Raw genomic sequence first — 16401 nt, 5'->3', positions numbered from 1 at the left:
AAGAGCGGGACGGCTCACACAACGCTGGGGCGAGTTCTTCCGTTGGGTGCAGCCCGCGCTGCCCTGAGCCCCGGGGGACCAGGTGGGAGCGGGGTCCCCAGCCCTCCGCTCCCAACACGCCGCCGCGGCCATAGCCGACGGTGGTATCGTCCCGAGCAAAGCTGGTGGAATTACAATCTTTTGTTAAGAGCCTCATGTAACGGAAAAGTCTCAGATTACTATCACATGAAAAGGAGGGCACTCTTCTTTATTTATCTGCAAGACTGTTCACTTGAAAAAAGTAACACAGGCACACAGAAGCACTCATTCAGTATTTAGCAACGGACAAGGAGGGCACGCAGAAAGATGTACGCTCCAGCACACTGGGAACAAACGAAAGCTTTGTGAAAAGGTTCTTTAAACGGCCAACTCCTGTCGCTTCGCTTTATGTTACTTGTTGATACTGAGGATTTTGACATTGCCTATGTATGTGGCTCCCTGCCCATTTATCAGTGTGCTGGGTATTACTGCAAGATTAATGGTTGTCTGGGCTATGCACTGGAGGGGGAGGGCTGTGAAGTAAATAAGGATGCCTTGCCTCTGACTGGCACCTTAATACCTGCTGTAATATAAAGGCACACAGCAGCAGCAGGGTTAGGTGCCAGAAGTCAGTCCCTGCAGACGGTATTAGACAGAGGATGTCAGTTTTCCCTCGGGGGCGCAAGCTCCTTGCCTTCCCTTATTCATAAGTGAAATTAAAAGGTCAATTCCACACTCATAGTCTCAGTATGCAGCACTTTCCTGTTCATTTTTAAAACTGCTGATAATGTTCACACAGATGTTTTCTCTTCTTTTTTTTTTTTTACTTTTCTTGCATTTCCAAATTCCTTTCCAATGGAATCCATGTTCTGTTCTCCTCCCACTCCGTCCTCTCATTAAACATTTCAAAATGTTGCCTTTGTTTTGATACTGTCGTTTCACAAGTTTTTAGTCATGGTAATTTATGTGAGGACAATTTCTGTGGGGGAAGCTCAGTCCACTCCCACCGACTCGCTGCAGCCCTAGCTCCTGCCAGGTGTAAGGTGGAAATTCAACCAGCCATTACCAACACACCGGGGACCAAATGTCCATGAACTGTGCTAACTTAGGGAGAAGCGATGGAAGTCAACACTTTTCAACTGAAGTCGGGGTTTCCAAAAACACATGGACTGTTTAAAATGCCTGGCACATTGCTCCCAAGGTCATAAATACACTTACAATATTTATGGTTTTTAACTATTCTGCTTTACTTAAAACAACAACATAGCCCTAGTCCAGAGTTGCTTATTGTATTGATACAGAAGGGCTTTTACTAGCGTATTTCAGTGAACCCCTTTATATCAATATAGCTGTATTTACACAAGACTTCTGGTACTACAGCAGACCTCAAGTAGAGCCTAAAACATTTTTGAAAGCTGGCCTTCAATCTCTTCAGCACTACCTACGCTCGGCCGCTGAAGGGTCTTCAGCTGCCCAAGCCAGATGTTACAGTGCCAGGGAAGAAAGCGAGTGTTCGCAGCGGCAGCTAAAACACCGCTGTGCAGGGGACCAAGGTACTGCCGGCTTGTGCCCTAAAACCCTGTTTGGGAGGTGAAAAGGGGACGTGAGGAAGCACCTGCACTTGTCGCTGTGGCAGGCAGGATGCTGCTCTCCAGACAACAATGCGCTGGCGAGGCACGGCGAGGCCTCCGTTCCTGCTAAACCTTCCCCCGATGATCTCGGCACAGCCAGCTGTCCCTCCAGCATACAGGGACCCACACCCTGCACTTGCGGCCACGAGATTTCCAGGCTGGGGTGGGAGGGAAGAACGCCAACACAAAACTACAAAAGGGCTCCAAAATGTCCAAGAACAGAGCTCGGTACACTGAGCTGTTAATATACAAATGCGAACTCCCCCAAAGCTCAAGGAGCATGTTTTACCCAGCACACAAGTACAGGCTTATTTCTGTCACAAATTTTTTCCTGCAGCTTTCTACCAACAGCAGCTTTTGCCTGCGATGCCTGACCTATGTTATAATTAAACGAAACCCTTCCCCTGCAGAGCAGGCAGGCAGCCAGGCCCTACCTGCAGGCATATCAGCTCATTACTGTCCCACCTTGAGCAAACAGGTGTTGCTATGCAAGCTCAGAAGGTAAAACTAAAGTCCAAGTGACTGATAGAAGGACTAGAGCACTTTTTTAACATCATGAAGGCCATAAATTAGGAGCCAGGAACTTTTTCCCAACTGAAAGCTTTCCCAACACCTTTGGGAGGCGACACACTAATGCACGTGGTGGTCGTTATTAAAAATAATAAAAAGTAAAAATATTACAAAAGCAAAACATTAAAAACTAATCATTTGGCTTTGACCTATATAACACACAGACTGGCCTTCCCCACCCTGTCATAAAACATTAACACCACATACATGAATTTACGCTTCAGATTGTCCTGTGGGACAACTGAATCTGGTAAGCTTAAGATTCCCAAGAAATACCCAACAAAATTTGGGGTTTGAGGTTTTTTGGTCTGTGTCCCCTCCCTGTCCCCACCAATTCCGTAGCCCAGTAGCCCTAAATGCTACCTTAGAAAGAGAAGGAATTGCAGCAGGTACGGAGCAGTGCAGGCTACACAGTGAGCAGGAGGAAAGCTAAAGGAAAAAGGAAGAATCTCTGTTTGAACTGAACTTATTTTGTTCAAGGTTTGAAAAACAGAGACACAAAACCCTAACGTGTTGCGGAGAACTCGGCAGCACTCACTGTGAAATTCTGACCTCATTTTAGCTGCCATCCAGCTTGGCATTTGGGCTGAACAACAGGTCCCCAAGCAGCAGATGTGACAGTCTTTGTTAATACCGGTATCAGCTCCTGGGGATGGCCCCGATCACCAGGTACCGCTGACTCATCTGCCAGAGCATTACTGCTGCTTTGCTGGGCCACCGGCGTACATTTTGAAGGCTCCACTTAACAGGTTGGTGGTAATTGAGCAGGAAGAGGAAAGCAAAATGGGGATCTGTCTGTATTTGTGAAATGCTACACCATATGTAGCAAGGCTTCTTAAAAATGGGCGTCCTGCCAGTTCCCATTTTTCCTTGAGTCACATCAGTCCTACATAGAATACATTCATTTGCTGTTGACTCCAAATTAGTAAACCTGAGACCTGGCTACTGCCGCTATGTAGCAATGCATCAAATTGATCACAAGGCCTTCACATGCACAAAGCCTTTTCTTATGCCTGGTTTCTACTCATTTTCTCAATTTCTCTTTAATTGACTAAACCCTTAACAATACTAATTAAATAATACGTTATGGAGGGGAATAATGCTTTAAAGTCATAGACAAGATACACTTGGACCAGTGCTCAAAAGTTAACTTATCAAACCGACACAGCTTGAAATTGTCCATGGTGTGATTCAACACTGATTACAGCGCTGGTGGAAAATAAGGGCCAAATCATACATTCAGTTTAGTATATCAGGGAGGGAGGGAGGGGTTTACTGGGGGGTTTTCCCATCTAAATTTTGTACTCAGTTTATTCCCATAGCTATGAAATAATTTTTGCTTGCATTCTTTGAATTGTACCTCTCCCATAGTACTTGACCGGTAACGGTGGCTTGCATTATTTGTGTACTTGTTAAGTGTAAATAAAAACACAAATGATTATCCACTTAACAATAATGCAAAGTGTGACTTAGTTGACATGATCGGAGCTTTGCAAAGCCTCAAGGAGAACAAGAGGTTGATTAGAGTAATATGAATGTACAAGCAACATCTGGAGGCAGGTGCTTACCTCAGAACAGAAAAGGATCTGTCCTGGGATCTGTCATTATGTGGTTCTGAAAATTGCTGCCAAAGTGAATGGGTTCCTACCCCAAAAAGAAAAAACTAATGTTTCTAAGGAAAAAACTAATGTGAGATCTAGCAAAATTACCACCCAAATTCCTAATTATCAATGTTTCTAAGATTGAACAAAACTAACACTTTTCTCAGTCAAAAGAAATCACCTAAGAAAAACTTTAGCACATTCTCAAAAAAAGTACAGACAAAAAAACCCTCAAAGAAATTCCTGGCCAAGGATCCAGTTCACAACTCTTTTGCAGGAAACAACTGGTAAGCGTGCAACGTTAACACTACTCACACAGCCTCACTAGAATCGGAATAGCTAGAAATTCCCCATCGAACTGCACTATCTTCCACCAATAAAGTCAACCAATATTGGCTGGTGTTACTGGGTCAACAACAAAGATAGTACAGTGGACTCTGCCCAAAACAGGCCCACCCTCAAAATATGTTAAACTTACTGCATACGTGAAAATCCAAGAAAGCAATGCACAAAATGTTCCCTGGGTACCATAAAACAAATACATGCTTTGTACTGTTGTGTTCTGAAAGAAAGATGCGATTTTACAACTCCACGGAAGACAATTATCTTTCTAATGGGAAGCAGAATGCACGCCAGAGCTTACAATAATTACAAATCTGGTTAATCATCACCCTTGTCTTTCCTCTTTACTCTTACTTGCTCTTGTAAATTCTCTAGTTGGTGACTAACTAGAAAAAAATTACAAGAAAAAAAGGATGATTTATTAATCTAAACTGCCACAGAAATCACATAACATTTGCTCTTCTCCTGAAAGAGGGTAAAGTTCTTACACATCCCCTCAGCACCACAGTTAAGAACTGAAAACTCATAACCATGTTTGCCTTTCTTGATTTCTCTGCTGACAGCCCTGTCTACACAGTAAAAACAGGACCTCTCCCTACATATGCAATAGAGTAAGGAAAGATGGGTTTTGCTGTGGATTGTTCTAGAACGGAATACAAAATAGCTATTTTTCCCATATTTGACAATTTGCGTAACATTAATCCTGAAGAGTTAGCTGTTTTCCCTTCAGTTTATATCTAAGATGCTGGAACAGAGAGAGAAGCAGCCCACACACTAAGCAGAAATTAGCATGCCAACCTAATTACCTTTTCTGCAGGTATTAGTGGGAAAAGACCAATTCATCTTATAAACCCGCCACTTCCTGCAATACTTAGCAACTGTCTCAGAAGAAGGTGAAATAAAGACAAACAAAACAAAGAGATCTTAAGTAACATTTCCATTTCAGAAAGTATTGCAGTTTTTCTGTTTAAAGGGGATTTTAGCTCACTGGCAAATACCAAGGCATTTCATCCTCCAAGACCCTTCCAGATATATTCTCTGTGACTCACGTGGGCTTGGGAGAGCCAATGCAATCAAAAGGCATGGGAAAGGGGCAGATTAAAAAGCAAGAGTCAAGGATTTGATTTTTATTACAGAAGGGTCTGTTCACATCTTTTCCTTTTGCCACATCCAGGCTGGCCTTCCAGCAGCTCCAAGCCGAGTTCCAGGCACAAACCAGCTTTGGGCTCCAGATGAACCTGCAGGTTGTCGTATCTGAGACCAAAGCAGCACAAAACCTTGGGGAATCTTTTCACAAATCAGGCCAGAAGATCAATTTATTACTGAAACTGGGTCAGTTCCACCTGGTTTCAAGTTTCAGTTTACACAAGTCCCACATTAACAGGAAAGTTGACATGACTTTTGTAACAGCATGTCCTTGCTAACTGCAACAGTGGAACACTTGCCAGGAGAGCCCCAAAAAAATAAACCACGAAGCTACAGGAGGCACCTGTGTTTGGGAGAAATTACGCTTTGTGTTGGTTTGTATTCCAGTCCAAATGGGTTCTTCTGAACTGTACTGCTTCCCATACTCCTTGAACTCATCAAAGCAAGCAAGCCATCCCTGACAAACTGTAACAACTACATTCACGGGTTTCATTTGTGGCCCACAAAATGCACTCGGTTTGCTCCCTGACTTAGATGAAAACCCTTAAAAAGTTTATTAAAAGCAAGCATGGTGCACAGGTACACACTTAACATACTCACTCTCTGTGAAATTTTGGCACGGAAACACTTCTTGATTTTCATCCAGAAAATTCTTTTTTATGGGTTTTAATGTGCTTTTTTAGAAGCTGGAATTATTTTCATTGCCTCTCCCTCCATCCTCTATCTGAACTGCATCTATGTTTATATGTAGGAGAGAGAAAGAGAGAGATTCCCACCCTTCTTTTTCTTTTCTTCCTTTTGTACTGTTGGATTTTTTTTTCCCTGGTCTGACCATGAACACAGAAGATGCACTATTGCTACACCATAATCACTCAGGCATGAAAATTCTATCTCCTGCTACTCCTGAGCAAAATGGAAATTGGGTGAAAACAACAAGCAGAACACACTGGTCTTTACAAATCTCCACAAGCCAGAGTATTTATTTCTTCTATTTCCCTTGCTTCACATCGATAGAACAGAAAACATGTAAACTATATTCATGTTTGCAAATACATCCCCATTGTGACCAGCCACATTCGCATCTGGTCAGTTTAGGGGAGAGGAATTAAAAAAGTACCGCTCCATTTTGGCAGCTCCATAACTGGAGGAGCTCAAGCCTCTAAATTAGAAATCTTCTGAAGCTAATTGGGCTCCCTACAGAATTTTAGATCCTCTTATACCTATGCAACAAAGTTACAGAAAAGCCAAGGTAGTACAGGCTTGTGCTGATCTTGTAGTTCATGCAAAAGGAAAGAGAAGCAAAATGTTTGGAAAAAAAAATAATTGTTGGAAGGGGGTTTTTTGGGGGGTTGGTTGTTTATTTTGTTTCTTTTTTCTTTAAAACATACTAGACGCAGAAACATGAACTGAAAACCTCATTTTTAAAGCCAACAGAAAAGAGACATCTCTTTGTTTCTTTTCAAAAACCTTTCGTTGAATCTCATCCACAAAATTTCCCCATCCGGGAATTGCCTATCTGCAAAAAAGCTTAGTGATCAGTTCACAAGTACTGACTGTCTCAAACTCATGAAGTTATTATCCCAGACCAAACCATTTCATTTTTATATAATGTACAGAATAAATACAATATTATACACTTCTATGTACAAATACTGTCCACGTTTGACATCCATCTGCCTTAAAGACTTAATAACGTTTAAAGGAAGTAAAACTTCAAAAAATCATCATATGACACACACATACAAAGTGCTTGGCAAAACAATAGTAGTGTCTGCAGTGCTCACTAGAAGAGTTCAAAACTGTGAGGAAGATTGCTAGAAACTAAAAAAGTAGAACTTGGAAGTGGATTTTCATCACCCTCTCCACTTGTCTGGTCCTCATCCCTGTTCCTGTTCTTTTTGCCTCTTCCCCATCAAGGCAATTCGTCTCAAGGCAATCCGGGTTTATATCTCTCCAGGATATTACCTCAAGATAAGAATCAAAGCTCTGATCCAAGAGAATGATTTCACCGCTAATCTTTCCCCATTAGAAGAGCTCCAAGGTTAACAGAAATCAGTAAACATTTTTTAATCCTGTATTGAATTTCGCTTTGCAGTATGCTCTGCTAGACATTATTTCTACTTCAGGGAGTGCTTTCATGCAGTATCCAAGCAACAAACAGAATGAAAAATGCAAGGCACATTGCAGATTTGGCTGAATAAATAAAATAAATACAGAAACATCGCTAGTTAGATGCTAAAGACATGAGATGAGAACATTCTCTTCTGCATATGCATTTTTTGTGGAAAGACTTCTTTTAAATTACAGGCTCATGACTAGCTTTTGAAATGCATCCACAGTGAAGCTCAGCCTGATGAAAGTCATAATTTAAGAAATAAAATAAAATATTGCCATTATTGGCATGTAGTTTCTATAAACAAGAAATCCTTTGCATTAAGGTGACTCGGCCAAGTATCTAAAAACAATCTCATTATTTTAATGAAGGGTCCCACCGTTTCTCTGTAGTAAATATCCCTAACACATTGATTCCAACAGCAAAGAACATTATGGTCTTTTCAGTCTTCAGGTTTCCCATGACAGGCCACTGTAAGTCAGATGCCCAGCTGGTGTCAGTCAGCATGGGCTCACAGAAGCCAAGGGAGAATGCCAATTTATACCAGCTGACAATTTGGCTGGTAGGTCTCCTCCTAAACCATCCATTTCAGCATCACTTTGTCCCAGCCCTACTATTGTGCCTGGTTTAGCTCTCACTAACGACATGGAGGGCATCTCACAGTGAGTGTTTCTCCTTTCCTTGAGCAGCTGGTGCAGCCAGAGCATTTTACTCCCCTTCACAAATCCTACCCTGCCTCTCCTTGCTTCAGCTGATGCAGAACACTGCATCTCGCTCATCTCAGTGTTGCAGGCAGCCAAAAGCACGTCCCCTGGTGCATTGACTCCTTACTGATGCCATGGTGATGAATGGATGATGAAAACTAAACTAGACAAGAGAGCTGTGCTATGCCAGTCTGGGAATTAAGGCATGGTTCTCACCTAAAATCAGTGTAAGTAAGGAAGCACACTATGAAAGTTAGGGCAGGGCCAATGTATCTAATACCCAGGTATGATAAAGCAGAGTTACCTGCCTTCAGGATTGTCCTCATGCGTATTTCACTGGTAATATCCTAAAAGCAGATACACATACGCACACATGCACCCAGAGTCGGCATACGTATATTAGTTTTCCATTTTCTTCCTCTAGGTACAGACGGCTCTTTATATTTAATCACTTCTTAACTACAGTGCAGAATTCTCTTGTACCTTATTTTGCTAAATGACCGAATTGCTGTCCAAGCTCGTTGTGCATAAGGACTGGCGTACATCTGGAGTTCTCCACAAGGAACTAGGAGAAGCAGATATGGTACCTGCATCCCAGTCCAGGAGCTTAATACACAGGACTTCAAAGATTTAAAGATCGATCACTACAGGCTCATTTGCTGGCAAGATGCTAGGCTTTCCTGTGTACATGTCCAACTCGATATTGCTTAGTCTTGAAAGAATTTAATCAGAGACGTAAAATGACTGCAGCCGTCAGACTTTCCAGATTGGGGTTGCCAGCAACTGCTCCTATCCGGCTCCCTCCGCAAAGAAGCAAAAGGCCTATTTTTCCAGCTCCACTTGTCCCGCCTGAGCAATGTACGCCAGATTACAATTATTCACCGGGATGCAATCACTTTCATGCATCACTCTGCTACTAAGTAATCATAAATACTATCCATGAAGCAGACGAGCACGCCAGATTCCAGAAATCTCCTAAGTTACATTCTTCAGTACTTTTTTCCAGAAGCTTGGCTCTATACTCAGGAAGCTACATTGGACCATGGATCTGATATCTAATCAGACTACAAAGAATCTGACTTACACCTCCATGCAGCTCGCATACTAGTTTGAGATATATGAGAGAGAGAGAGCGTGCGTGCACACAAACCCCCGAACTATGCATAACTGATAGCAAAGTTCATGTTACTATAGCAATGAGATACACATGACCTCTGCACCAAATAGTATTTTTGATAGGACATCACTGAATACAAGTTGTTCATGTTTACTTGAAAGTTACTTTGTGTACCACAGACATACAGTGACACTTCTTTTTGGGTCAGGCTACTGATGATCTTTAAAAATAAAAATGCTAAGAACAAAATATTATTCATTGTCTGGTTTTTGCTATTTGCTTTAGACACAGTTCTCCACCAGCAACTTTAAAGGCTAACACATCAATCAGCAGGGACAGATAGGCCAAGCTTTTTCTTGTTTTCTGATAAGAGCACCGTGTTCATCAGTAGTCACAGCCAGCGCTGCAGGTGATGTGCATTAAGTACAGCAGCTTCTCCGCTGCCCTGCTCTCTCCCTTGATGCCTGCACAGCACAGAACACGCAAAATGATACTCCTCTGTTTTTAACACCAGCCTCCTATAGATTCTGGTAAGGTACCGCAGCTTAGAAACTACAGCTGGGAAATTGTTCCAGATGTAAAATCCAGAAGGAAAGCATTAGGTGAGGTTGACATTTGGAAAAGCTTTTGTTGAAGTAATTCCGTCAGCTTTTATCTGAGCAAAATAAGGTTTTTCAAAATAAGGCCTTTCACGCTCACCTGAGTAAGTCTGCATTAGGCCTTTGGCCGCTAAACAAAAACTTGGACTGATAACCAGCACTGCCACGCCACTGCTGAGACGATGCATCTGCAGTTTCCCTGCTGTAAGGTTTTTATTTCTGTTTAGTGCCAAGTGAATCCTTCACATGCCCTTCAAACTTGATTTACAAGCGTCAATATACTGCTGAGTTCTCTTTCCTTAACTACTTGCCGTTATTAAAATTAGCGCGCCGATTTTCAAGTCCAAGATAGCTCAGGTACTGGGTATTCATGAAACGTACTGCAAGAGATTATTCTCAGTATGGTCTTTCAAAGACAAGAATAAACTTTCTTCTCTTAAGCTCTAAATCGTGGTATTTTGTCCTTTTTTATTGACTTGAGACCTGAAACTTCATTCTGACCATGCAGATTTTTTTCCATCTTTAGTGCATACTCAGAGTGAAACCACAGAAACTTTGTGACAAGAGAGATGCCAGACAGCAGGGACATGCAGGTGCATGATCCCTGAAGAGTACTACAAAGCAGGATCTGTCCTTTTGCTTTTTTGGGGGCTTGTTCTACTGACTTTTTGCACTGGAGCTGTGGGGGGAATGGCTCAAATATCAGGGCCAAAAGGGCTCACCAGCCCCACATATGGTACCCAGCACTCTCCCACTGCAAGTTTTCTCTTTTTTTATCCTTAAAAAATGGGTGGTCCACTGTATTAAAAAGAAAAACTCTTCAATATTGTAAATTCAGTAACACTTTCACCGATTGCTTTTTTTCCCCCTTTGCTTCTGGAAGAATTTAAGTTACTGGCGTGAATTACAAGCCTAGTTTCTCCTTGTGCAATAGGGAGAACTAAGGAAAGAGCTTCCCGAGAAATGCAGCCTCCTTACCCGTATTCCCCTGTCAGGTTCACAAACACTCTGATGTGCAACACCAGCAAATGTCCCAATCTAGGCACAGTCACTTAGGTGGAGCTGAAAAAGGAATGCACAGCTTCATCTGCCCTGTGCTAAGATATGCCTCTGTTATTTCATAAACTTTGAAACTATTTTTAATTAATACACCAGCCAGCTGAGTCACAGACCTTAGGACCAGAGAGCAAAATACAAATCAGCAGAAAAGCAAGTAACTTTAGCCAAGCATTTTTAAATATTGAATTAGCTAACTGAAGAAATAGGAAGTTTTGGAGGTGACAATTCTCATACTACCTGAAAACAGCATCTGAGACAGCGACCATGGTACATCTGAATGTCACAGTCCCAGACTGAGTGTGAAAAATTCTGCTGAATGACTGAACTGTTTCTCAAGGCTTTCGTAAGAGCTCGATGCACCGAGGCGCTGCACAGCAAATCTTGTTAGTTAATGGTCCTTGTTAGACGAAACCCAACACTTGAGGATTTGTGAATGAAGAATTTTGCACAAACATGATATCTTTTTGGCTTCTACAGAGCAGGTAGAATTACCTGGTCTTCCAACAAGACCTTCCAAAGAACCACTGAGAACAAGGACAGGTGAAAGATAATTTCCTACAGTGGGATATCTTACTTTACGAAGCAGGGATCAGTTACCACCTTCTCATATCAGTTGCAGAGCAAGTTAGTTCAACATGAATGGCAATCAATCTGGATGCATATCCCTTCAAATCTGGATTCTGATTGAAAGCTGAGTTCCCAGACGATTTGTCTTAAACTGAAACAATCCTTCGCATTCTGGTTTTCATGGTATACAGAACACTTTAATAACATTGGTTATCAGCTGCTGTGCTGACAGTACTGTTTTTCTACTGTTACTATATCATACCTGCTTTAACTGAGCTTTTCTCCAATACATTGTCTGTTCTGCTCACAGATTATTCTGACCACCATCTCCTGCTTTGCTGTTTAGATATTTCAACATCCTGATGGAACATGGGGCCATTACGATTCTTTCTTGAACAGAGTCCCAGACTCTGGCTACAGAACGCACTTCTCGCCTACTCGCTCTCTATCTTTCTTCACCTTAAAGGAAGTAAGCTTCGTTTAAACTAACTAGCATCAACACAAGACAGAAGCTCCACAGAAGAGGTGCTTCACAACTTGCTGAAGAATGGGGACAGAAGATGCTTGCACCAACAGAGAGATTCACATGGAGTATATAGCCATTTGTCAGGCAGTGTAAAATGCCTACAGCCATTCTACTTTTGAACACAAACACCCTGCATCTTATAGATGGGGAATAGAGAATCAGAGTCTGGTCTGTTCATTTTGAAACACTGCATACTAGGACAAGGAGATAAGGATGCATGTGTGTTTCATAAACTGCAAGACGTTGATAGTCTTTTGATTTATTTTGTCATTTCAGTGAAAGGCAGGCATACTGAAAGAGCTGGACATCCACAGCAGTCTTTAGATACAGCTAATTTAGGACCTCTGGAAAGAAAAATGCTGTTGTCAGAAGACGGCTAGTCTTGGAGATGTGAGAAGATGCTCGTGCCCGCAAAGAGCCAGCGCCCATCTAAGTCAGACTGCAGTGTTATTCAGTAAGTCTGGGCCCTGCGGGTGGTGCACAACTATATCTGCTTCAGAGAGTGGTGAAAATCATCCAGAAGAAAGTGGCGGTGCAACAGACAGTCAAATTTAAGGGTTTTAGAGCCCAGAAGAGCCTCCTGGTATCATCCAGTGTGGCTTTGTGTGCACAACCAGTCACAGGCTTTCACACAGTGATTATCGCATCTGATCCTGTGACAAGCAGCTGAATTCAAGTACACCTTTCCAGAAAGAGCCTGTCTCGATTTAAAGCGTACAATGACAGAGATTATTGCTATCCCAGCTCCAGGCTGCAGCTGTGAAAAACCTGGAAGGGCCTTCCTGGGGAGATGCAAGGGAAGATTACCCACCAAACAGCATATCCAAAAGTATATGTTGAACGGTGCCAGGAGTACCATGGCTCAGCATTTAACTATAACCTTTGATTTGCAATACAAACCTCTCTTCGCTCCTCTCTCCCTCCATCACGGCTAGGCTCTCGAGCAGTGCTGCAGCAGTGCAGTATGCTAAGCCAAGTTTTGGCAGCACACAGCATTCTCAACACTAACAGCAGACGATTACAGGTATGAAATGTATCAAACTAAAATAACTATGACTAATGCTTATTAAGAAAAAAAATAAATACATCATACTCTGGGAAAATGTTTAAGTATGCCTCTGAATCGAATCTTCAGTAAAATTATTTGCTTTGACATTGGTGTTTGTTTTAGGCTACCTAAATAATTCAAGTACTTTCCTTATATTACTTCTCCTTGAAATAAGAGTTTCATGTTTATTATTCATTACTCAGGTGGGGAGCTCTGCTTGCCATAAAAGTAAGTGGAACAGCCAACCGCAGTAAAGGCTAGATCTGGGACACAAATACAGCTAATGAGCTTTGTACTAAAAGCACTTCCCACCCACCGAATATAATATAACCTACAACCACTAACGTGGCAGGAGTAAAATACAGTTTCTTACTCAAACAAGATCAAACTATAAAAAACCCCACATCTAGATTCTTCTCGTCTGCTACCAGTCTACGACCATAGGTATCAGTCAGGCTGCTTCTGACCTCACTGAGCACAGCCCTGTTCCAGGTCAGGCATTTTACCTGTCATTTCAAATGCACACTGCGATGAGAACTGCTGTAGTTAAAAGTCTTCTAAAGACAGCAAAATTTAACACACACCCCTTGCGCAAGCAGTTCCATTAAGTCAATACAATTACTAAACTCAGTAAGAGTTATACGATCTGCTCTCTGCCCACCTGTGTGAACTACTTTATTTCCCTGTTGCTCAGCTCCAAACCTGATCCTGCCCTGTGCCTGACACGTAAAGGTGTTCTGCATCTAATGCACTCCCCAGCCGGCATCAAGAGGAGAAAGGGCACGCTGCGCTCCGGAGTCAGTCTCATCGGAATCACAAATGAAACAGATGATACATTTGTCTCAGTACAGTTAATTTAATAAACCTGCTTCAACACATTATAAAGTGTTGGGTTTAAAACTGTCCTTGTAACTAAAATTTCACTAGCAGAAAGCTCAGCATATTTTGAGCTGTTTTCCATGCTTACAGTATGTCCCACGCTACTGAGGCATTTTGTTCAGAGGTCAGGAATGTGGGCATGCTACCATAAGAGTCAGGAAATCATTTACAGAACACATAAAAATTGCTTTGCAGGGCAAGGCCTCAGAGCTGAGAGGACATGACATAATCTCTTTGCTGCGTAAACAAATTTGGTTAATGTACAGCCTTTAATACGCAATAATCAAATGTTTTAAACAACAACAACAAAAAAAGACCAAACCAAATTTCATTTCTCTGCTGATGAGAGTGTAATTCAGCAGAAGACAGCACGGATTTCACAAGCTGTGCTTCTTGAGAAAAATTTGTAGTTTCAGCATTATTTACTAAGTGATGATTATCTCCACTTACCACATTCCTCCATTTTAGGAGAAGTGAGATGTTCTGAACACCTCCAAAGGAAGATATTTGGAAACAGAGTTTTGTTATCCTTCTGATTTTTTCCAAATCTGGAAACCAACATCATTGCCAATCACAGAAACCAACCAAAACAATCTGAATACACGGCCAAAATGGTTAATATCTGATGAGACTGATGAGGTGAGAAACAGTCAGTACAACCTTCTAAGTAAAAAAAAAAAAAAATATCAATCCTTGGATCCTTGGATGACATCTCTACTCTCCTGTGCTTACAGCAAAGTAGTCTTCATAGCAAATCTGAACAGCTGAGTGTTTACAAAATGTCGGATGTGAGCACACCCTGCAACGCCACATGAGACCATCATGTCCTAGGGATGTCAATGGACAAAACAATCTCAAAAACTGTTCAGGGAAACTGCACTTGACCTTAAGAAAATTTCAGCTCTGGTTTACTGACAAGGTGCAGGCACTGCAGACAGACAGTGTTCCATACTATTACATACATACAGTATCAGAGTTTTGCTCATGTGATCAGTGCTTACCAGCTAGGGCCTTGATGCGGGATCGTTCAAACAGTCGAGCAGAACTATTTTCATTGTCCCAGTCATCGACATCCCAGCGGTTGTTGACATCGCTGTACTGCTGTTGGATTTCAATATTGTCATAATCTGTCGCTACTGTTGTCGTCATCCTGAGTCGTCTTAACCTATTCTCACCATCAGATTCTTCTTAAAAACCTCTGTAAAAGAAAGATACATAATAATAGTTTGGACAATACACATATATTGGAAGAAAGTAGTAAAATACAAGCTCAAGACTTCTGGTTTCAAAGATCAAAGACTTTCACTCAAAGCCTTGGCACAAGCTCAAGAACAGGTTTGGTATCAACCAGTCCTTCAGAAAGCAACTGAAAGCTCCAAATCTTCTTTAAAAATGAAGTACTTCACAAAAGCAAGATTTCAAGTCAGTAGCTTTGCTGCATACACATACCCAGAATTGTCACGTTCAACTCCGCAAAAAGTGGAACACATATGAAACGGTGCAACAACATACTTTCACAACTGTTATTTTCAAAAGCAGCCTGTCGGCTTTATAAACCTGTGAATGTTGGCTAAAGCATACGGAGCTGTGGATAACTCAGCTAAGAAAAACCTAAAGTGCAAAGACAGCCTCAACACCTTTACAAAATGGTGCAAATTCTGATGAAAAAAATGCGAATGCTTAAAAAGTCACATAAGCATTTGACCAGCAGAAGCCTTTTAACATAGATCTGAAGAAACATTTCTTTCTTTGCAGGCAAATGCTGACTTTGTAACCAGTCTTGAGAATTTATTTATGAACTAATCCAAATAAAAACTACTAACTGATGCATTGCTTTGAACTCTCCCTAGCAACAAAATGGTAGCCCACCAACGCAACTCTTTACAGGAGGTTCTCCTCTTTCAGGCAGTCGGATACTGTTAGCATATTCATGTAATTTTCTAATTTCTAATCGGAATTTGCATGAGCGCTAAATGTAAGACAGCCTAACACCTCCTGTCGGGGAAGAGGAGGGAGGTTATAAGCGGCTGCTAAACTAGAGGCTGTGAATCCTGCAGGAAGAGCCGTGGGCCCGGGAGCGTGGATCCGAAGCTCTCCTCATCACCGGGGTGAGGCAGTGGCTGCGCTGCTCCCTCCTTAACCCAATCCCTCCAAAGTCAGCGCTCAGAGAGACCCCAGGGCTGACCCTGAAGAGCAAACACACAATTCACCTCTCTAAAAATATAATAGTCGTAAAAATACGCAGTTAAATATTTGGGAAATGAGGCATGACCAGGTTTTAATAGAAACGGTCACATTACAGGAAGACTTAGAAGAGTATCTGAGAAAAAGCTCTAATTTTGTCCGTCCATCTGTTTTGTTTCCTTCTGCTCTCACCGCTGTGAGCTCCCAGCCCCTGTGCTGTTTAAAACAGCAAAACAGAGAAGGGGTGACGGCCTGGAGCTCCTTCACAAATGCCGCATTTTCTGTAGCAGCGTTGGG

General features: G+C 42.0%; 1 protein-coding gene across 1 annotated transcript in view; it reads right to left on the bottom strand.

The window, feature by feature from the left end:
- The window catches only part of LOC104164108 (spectrin beta chain, non-erythrocytic 1-like), a 44991-nt gene extending 29871 nt beyond the window's left edge, over positions 1-15120 (bottom strand). Inside the window, exon 1 of the mRNA XM_009703338.1 lies at positions 14922-15120. Within this exon, the coding sequence (XP_009701640.1) occupies positions 14922-15069 (148 nt within the window). The 5' untranslated portion in view covers positions 15070-15120. The remainder of the gene's footprint in view (positions 1-14921) is intronic.
- Between the last annotated feature and the right edge of the window lie 1281 nt (positions 15121-16401).

This window comes from Cariama cristata, unplaced genomic scaffold (assembly GCF_000690535.1).
Source record: "Cariama cristata isolate BGI_N322 unplaced genomic scaffold, ASM69053v1 scaffold7957, whole genome shotgun sequence".
Taxonomy (NCBI): domain Eukaryota; kingdom Metazoa; phylum Chordata; class Aves; order Cariamiformes; family Cariamidae; genus Cariama; species Cariama cristata.
Note: the sequence above shows the minus strand (reverse complement) of the source record. Positions and strands in the feature narration are given on the sequence as shown.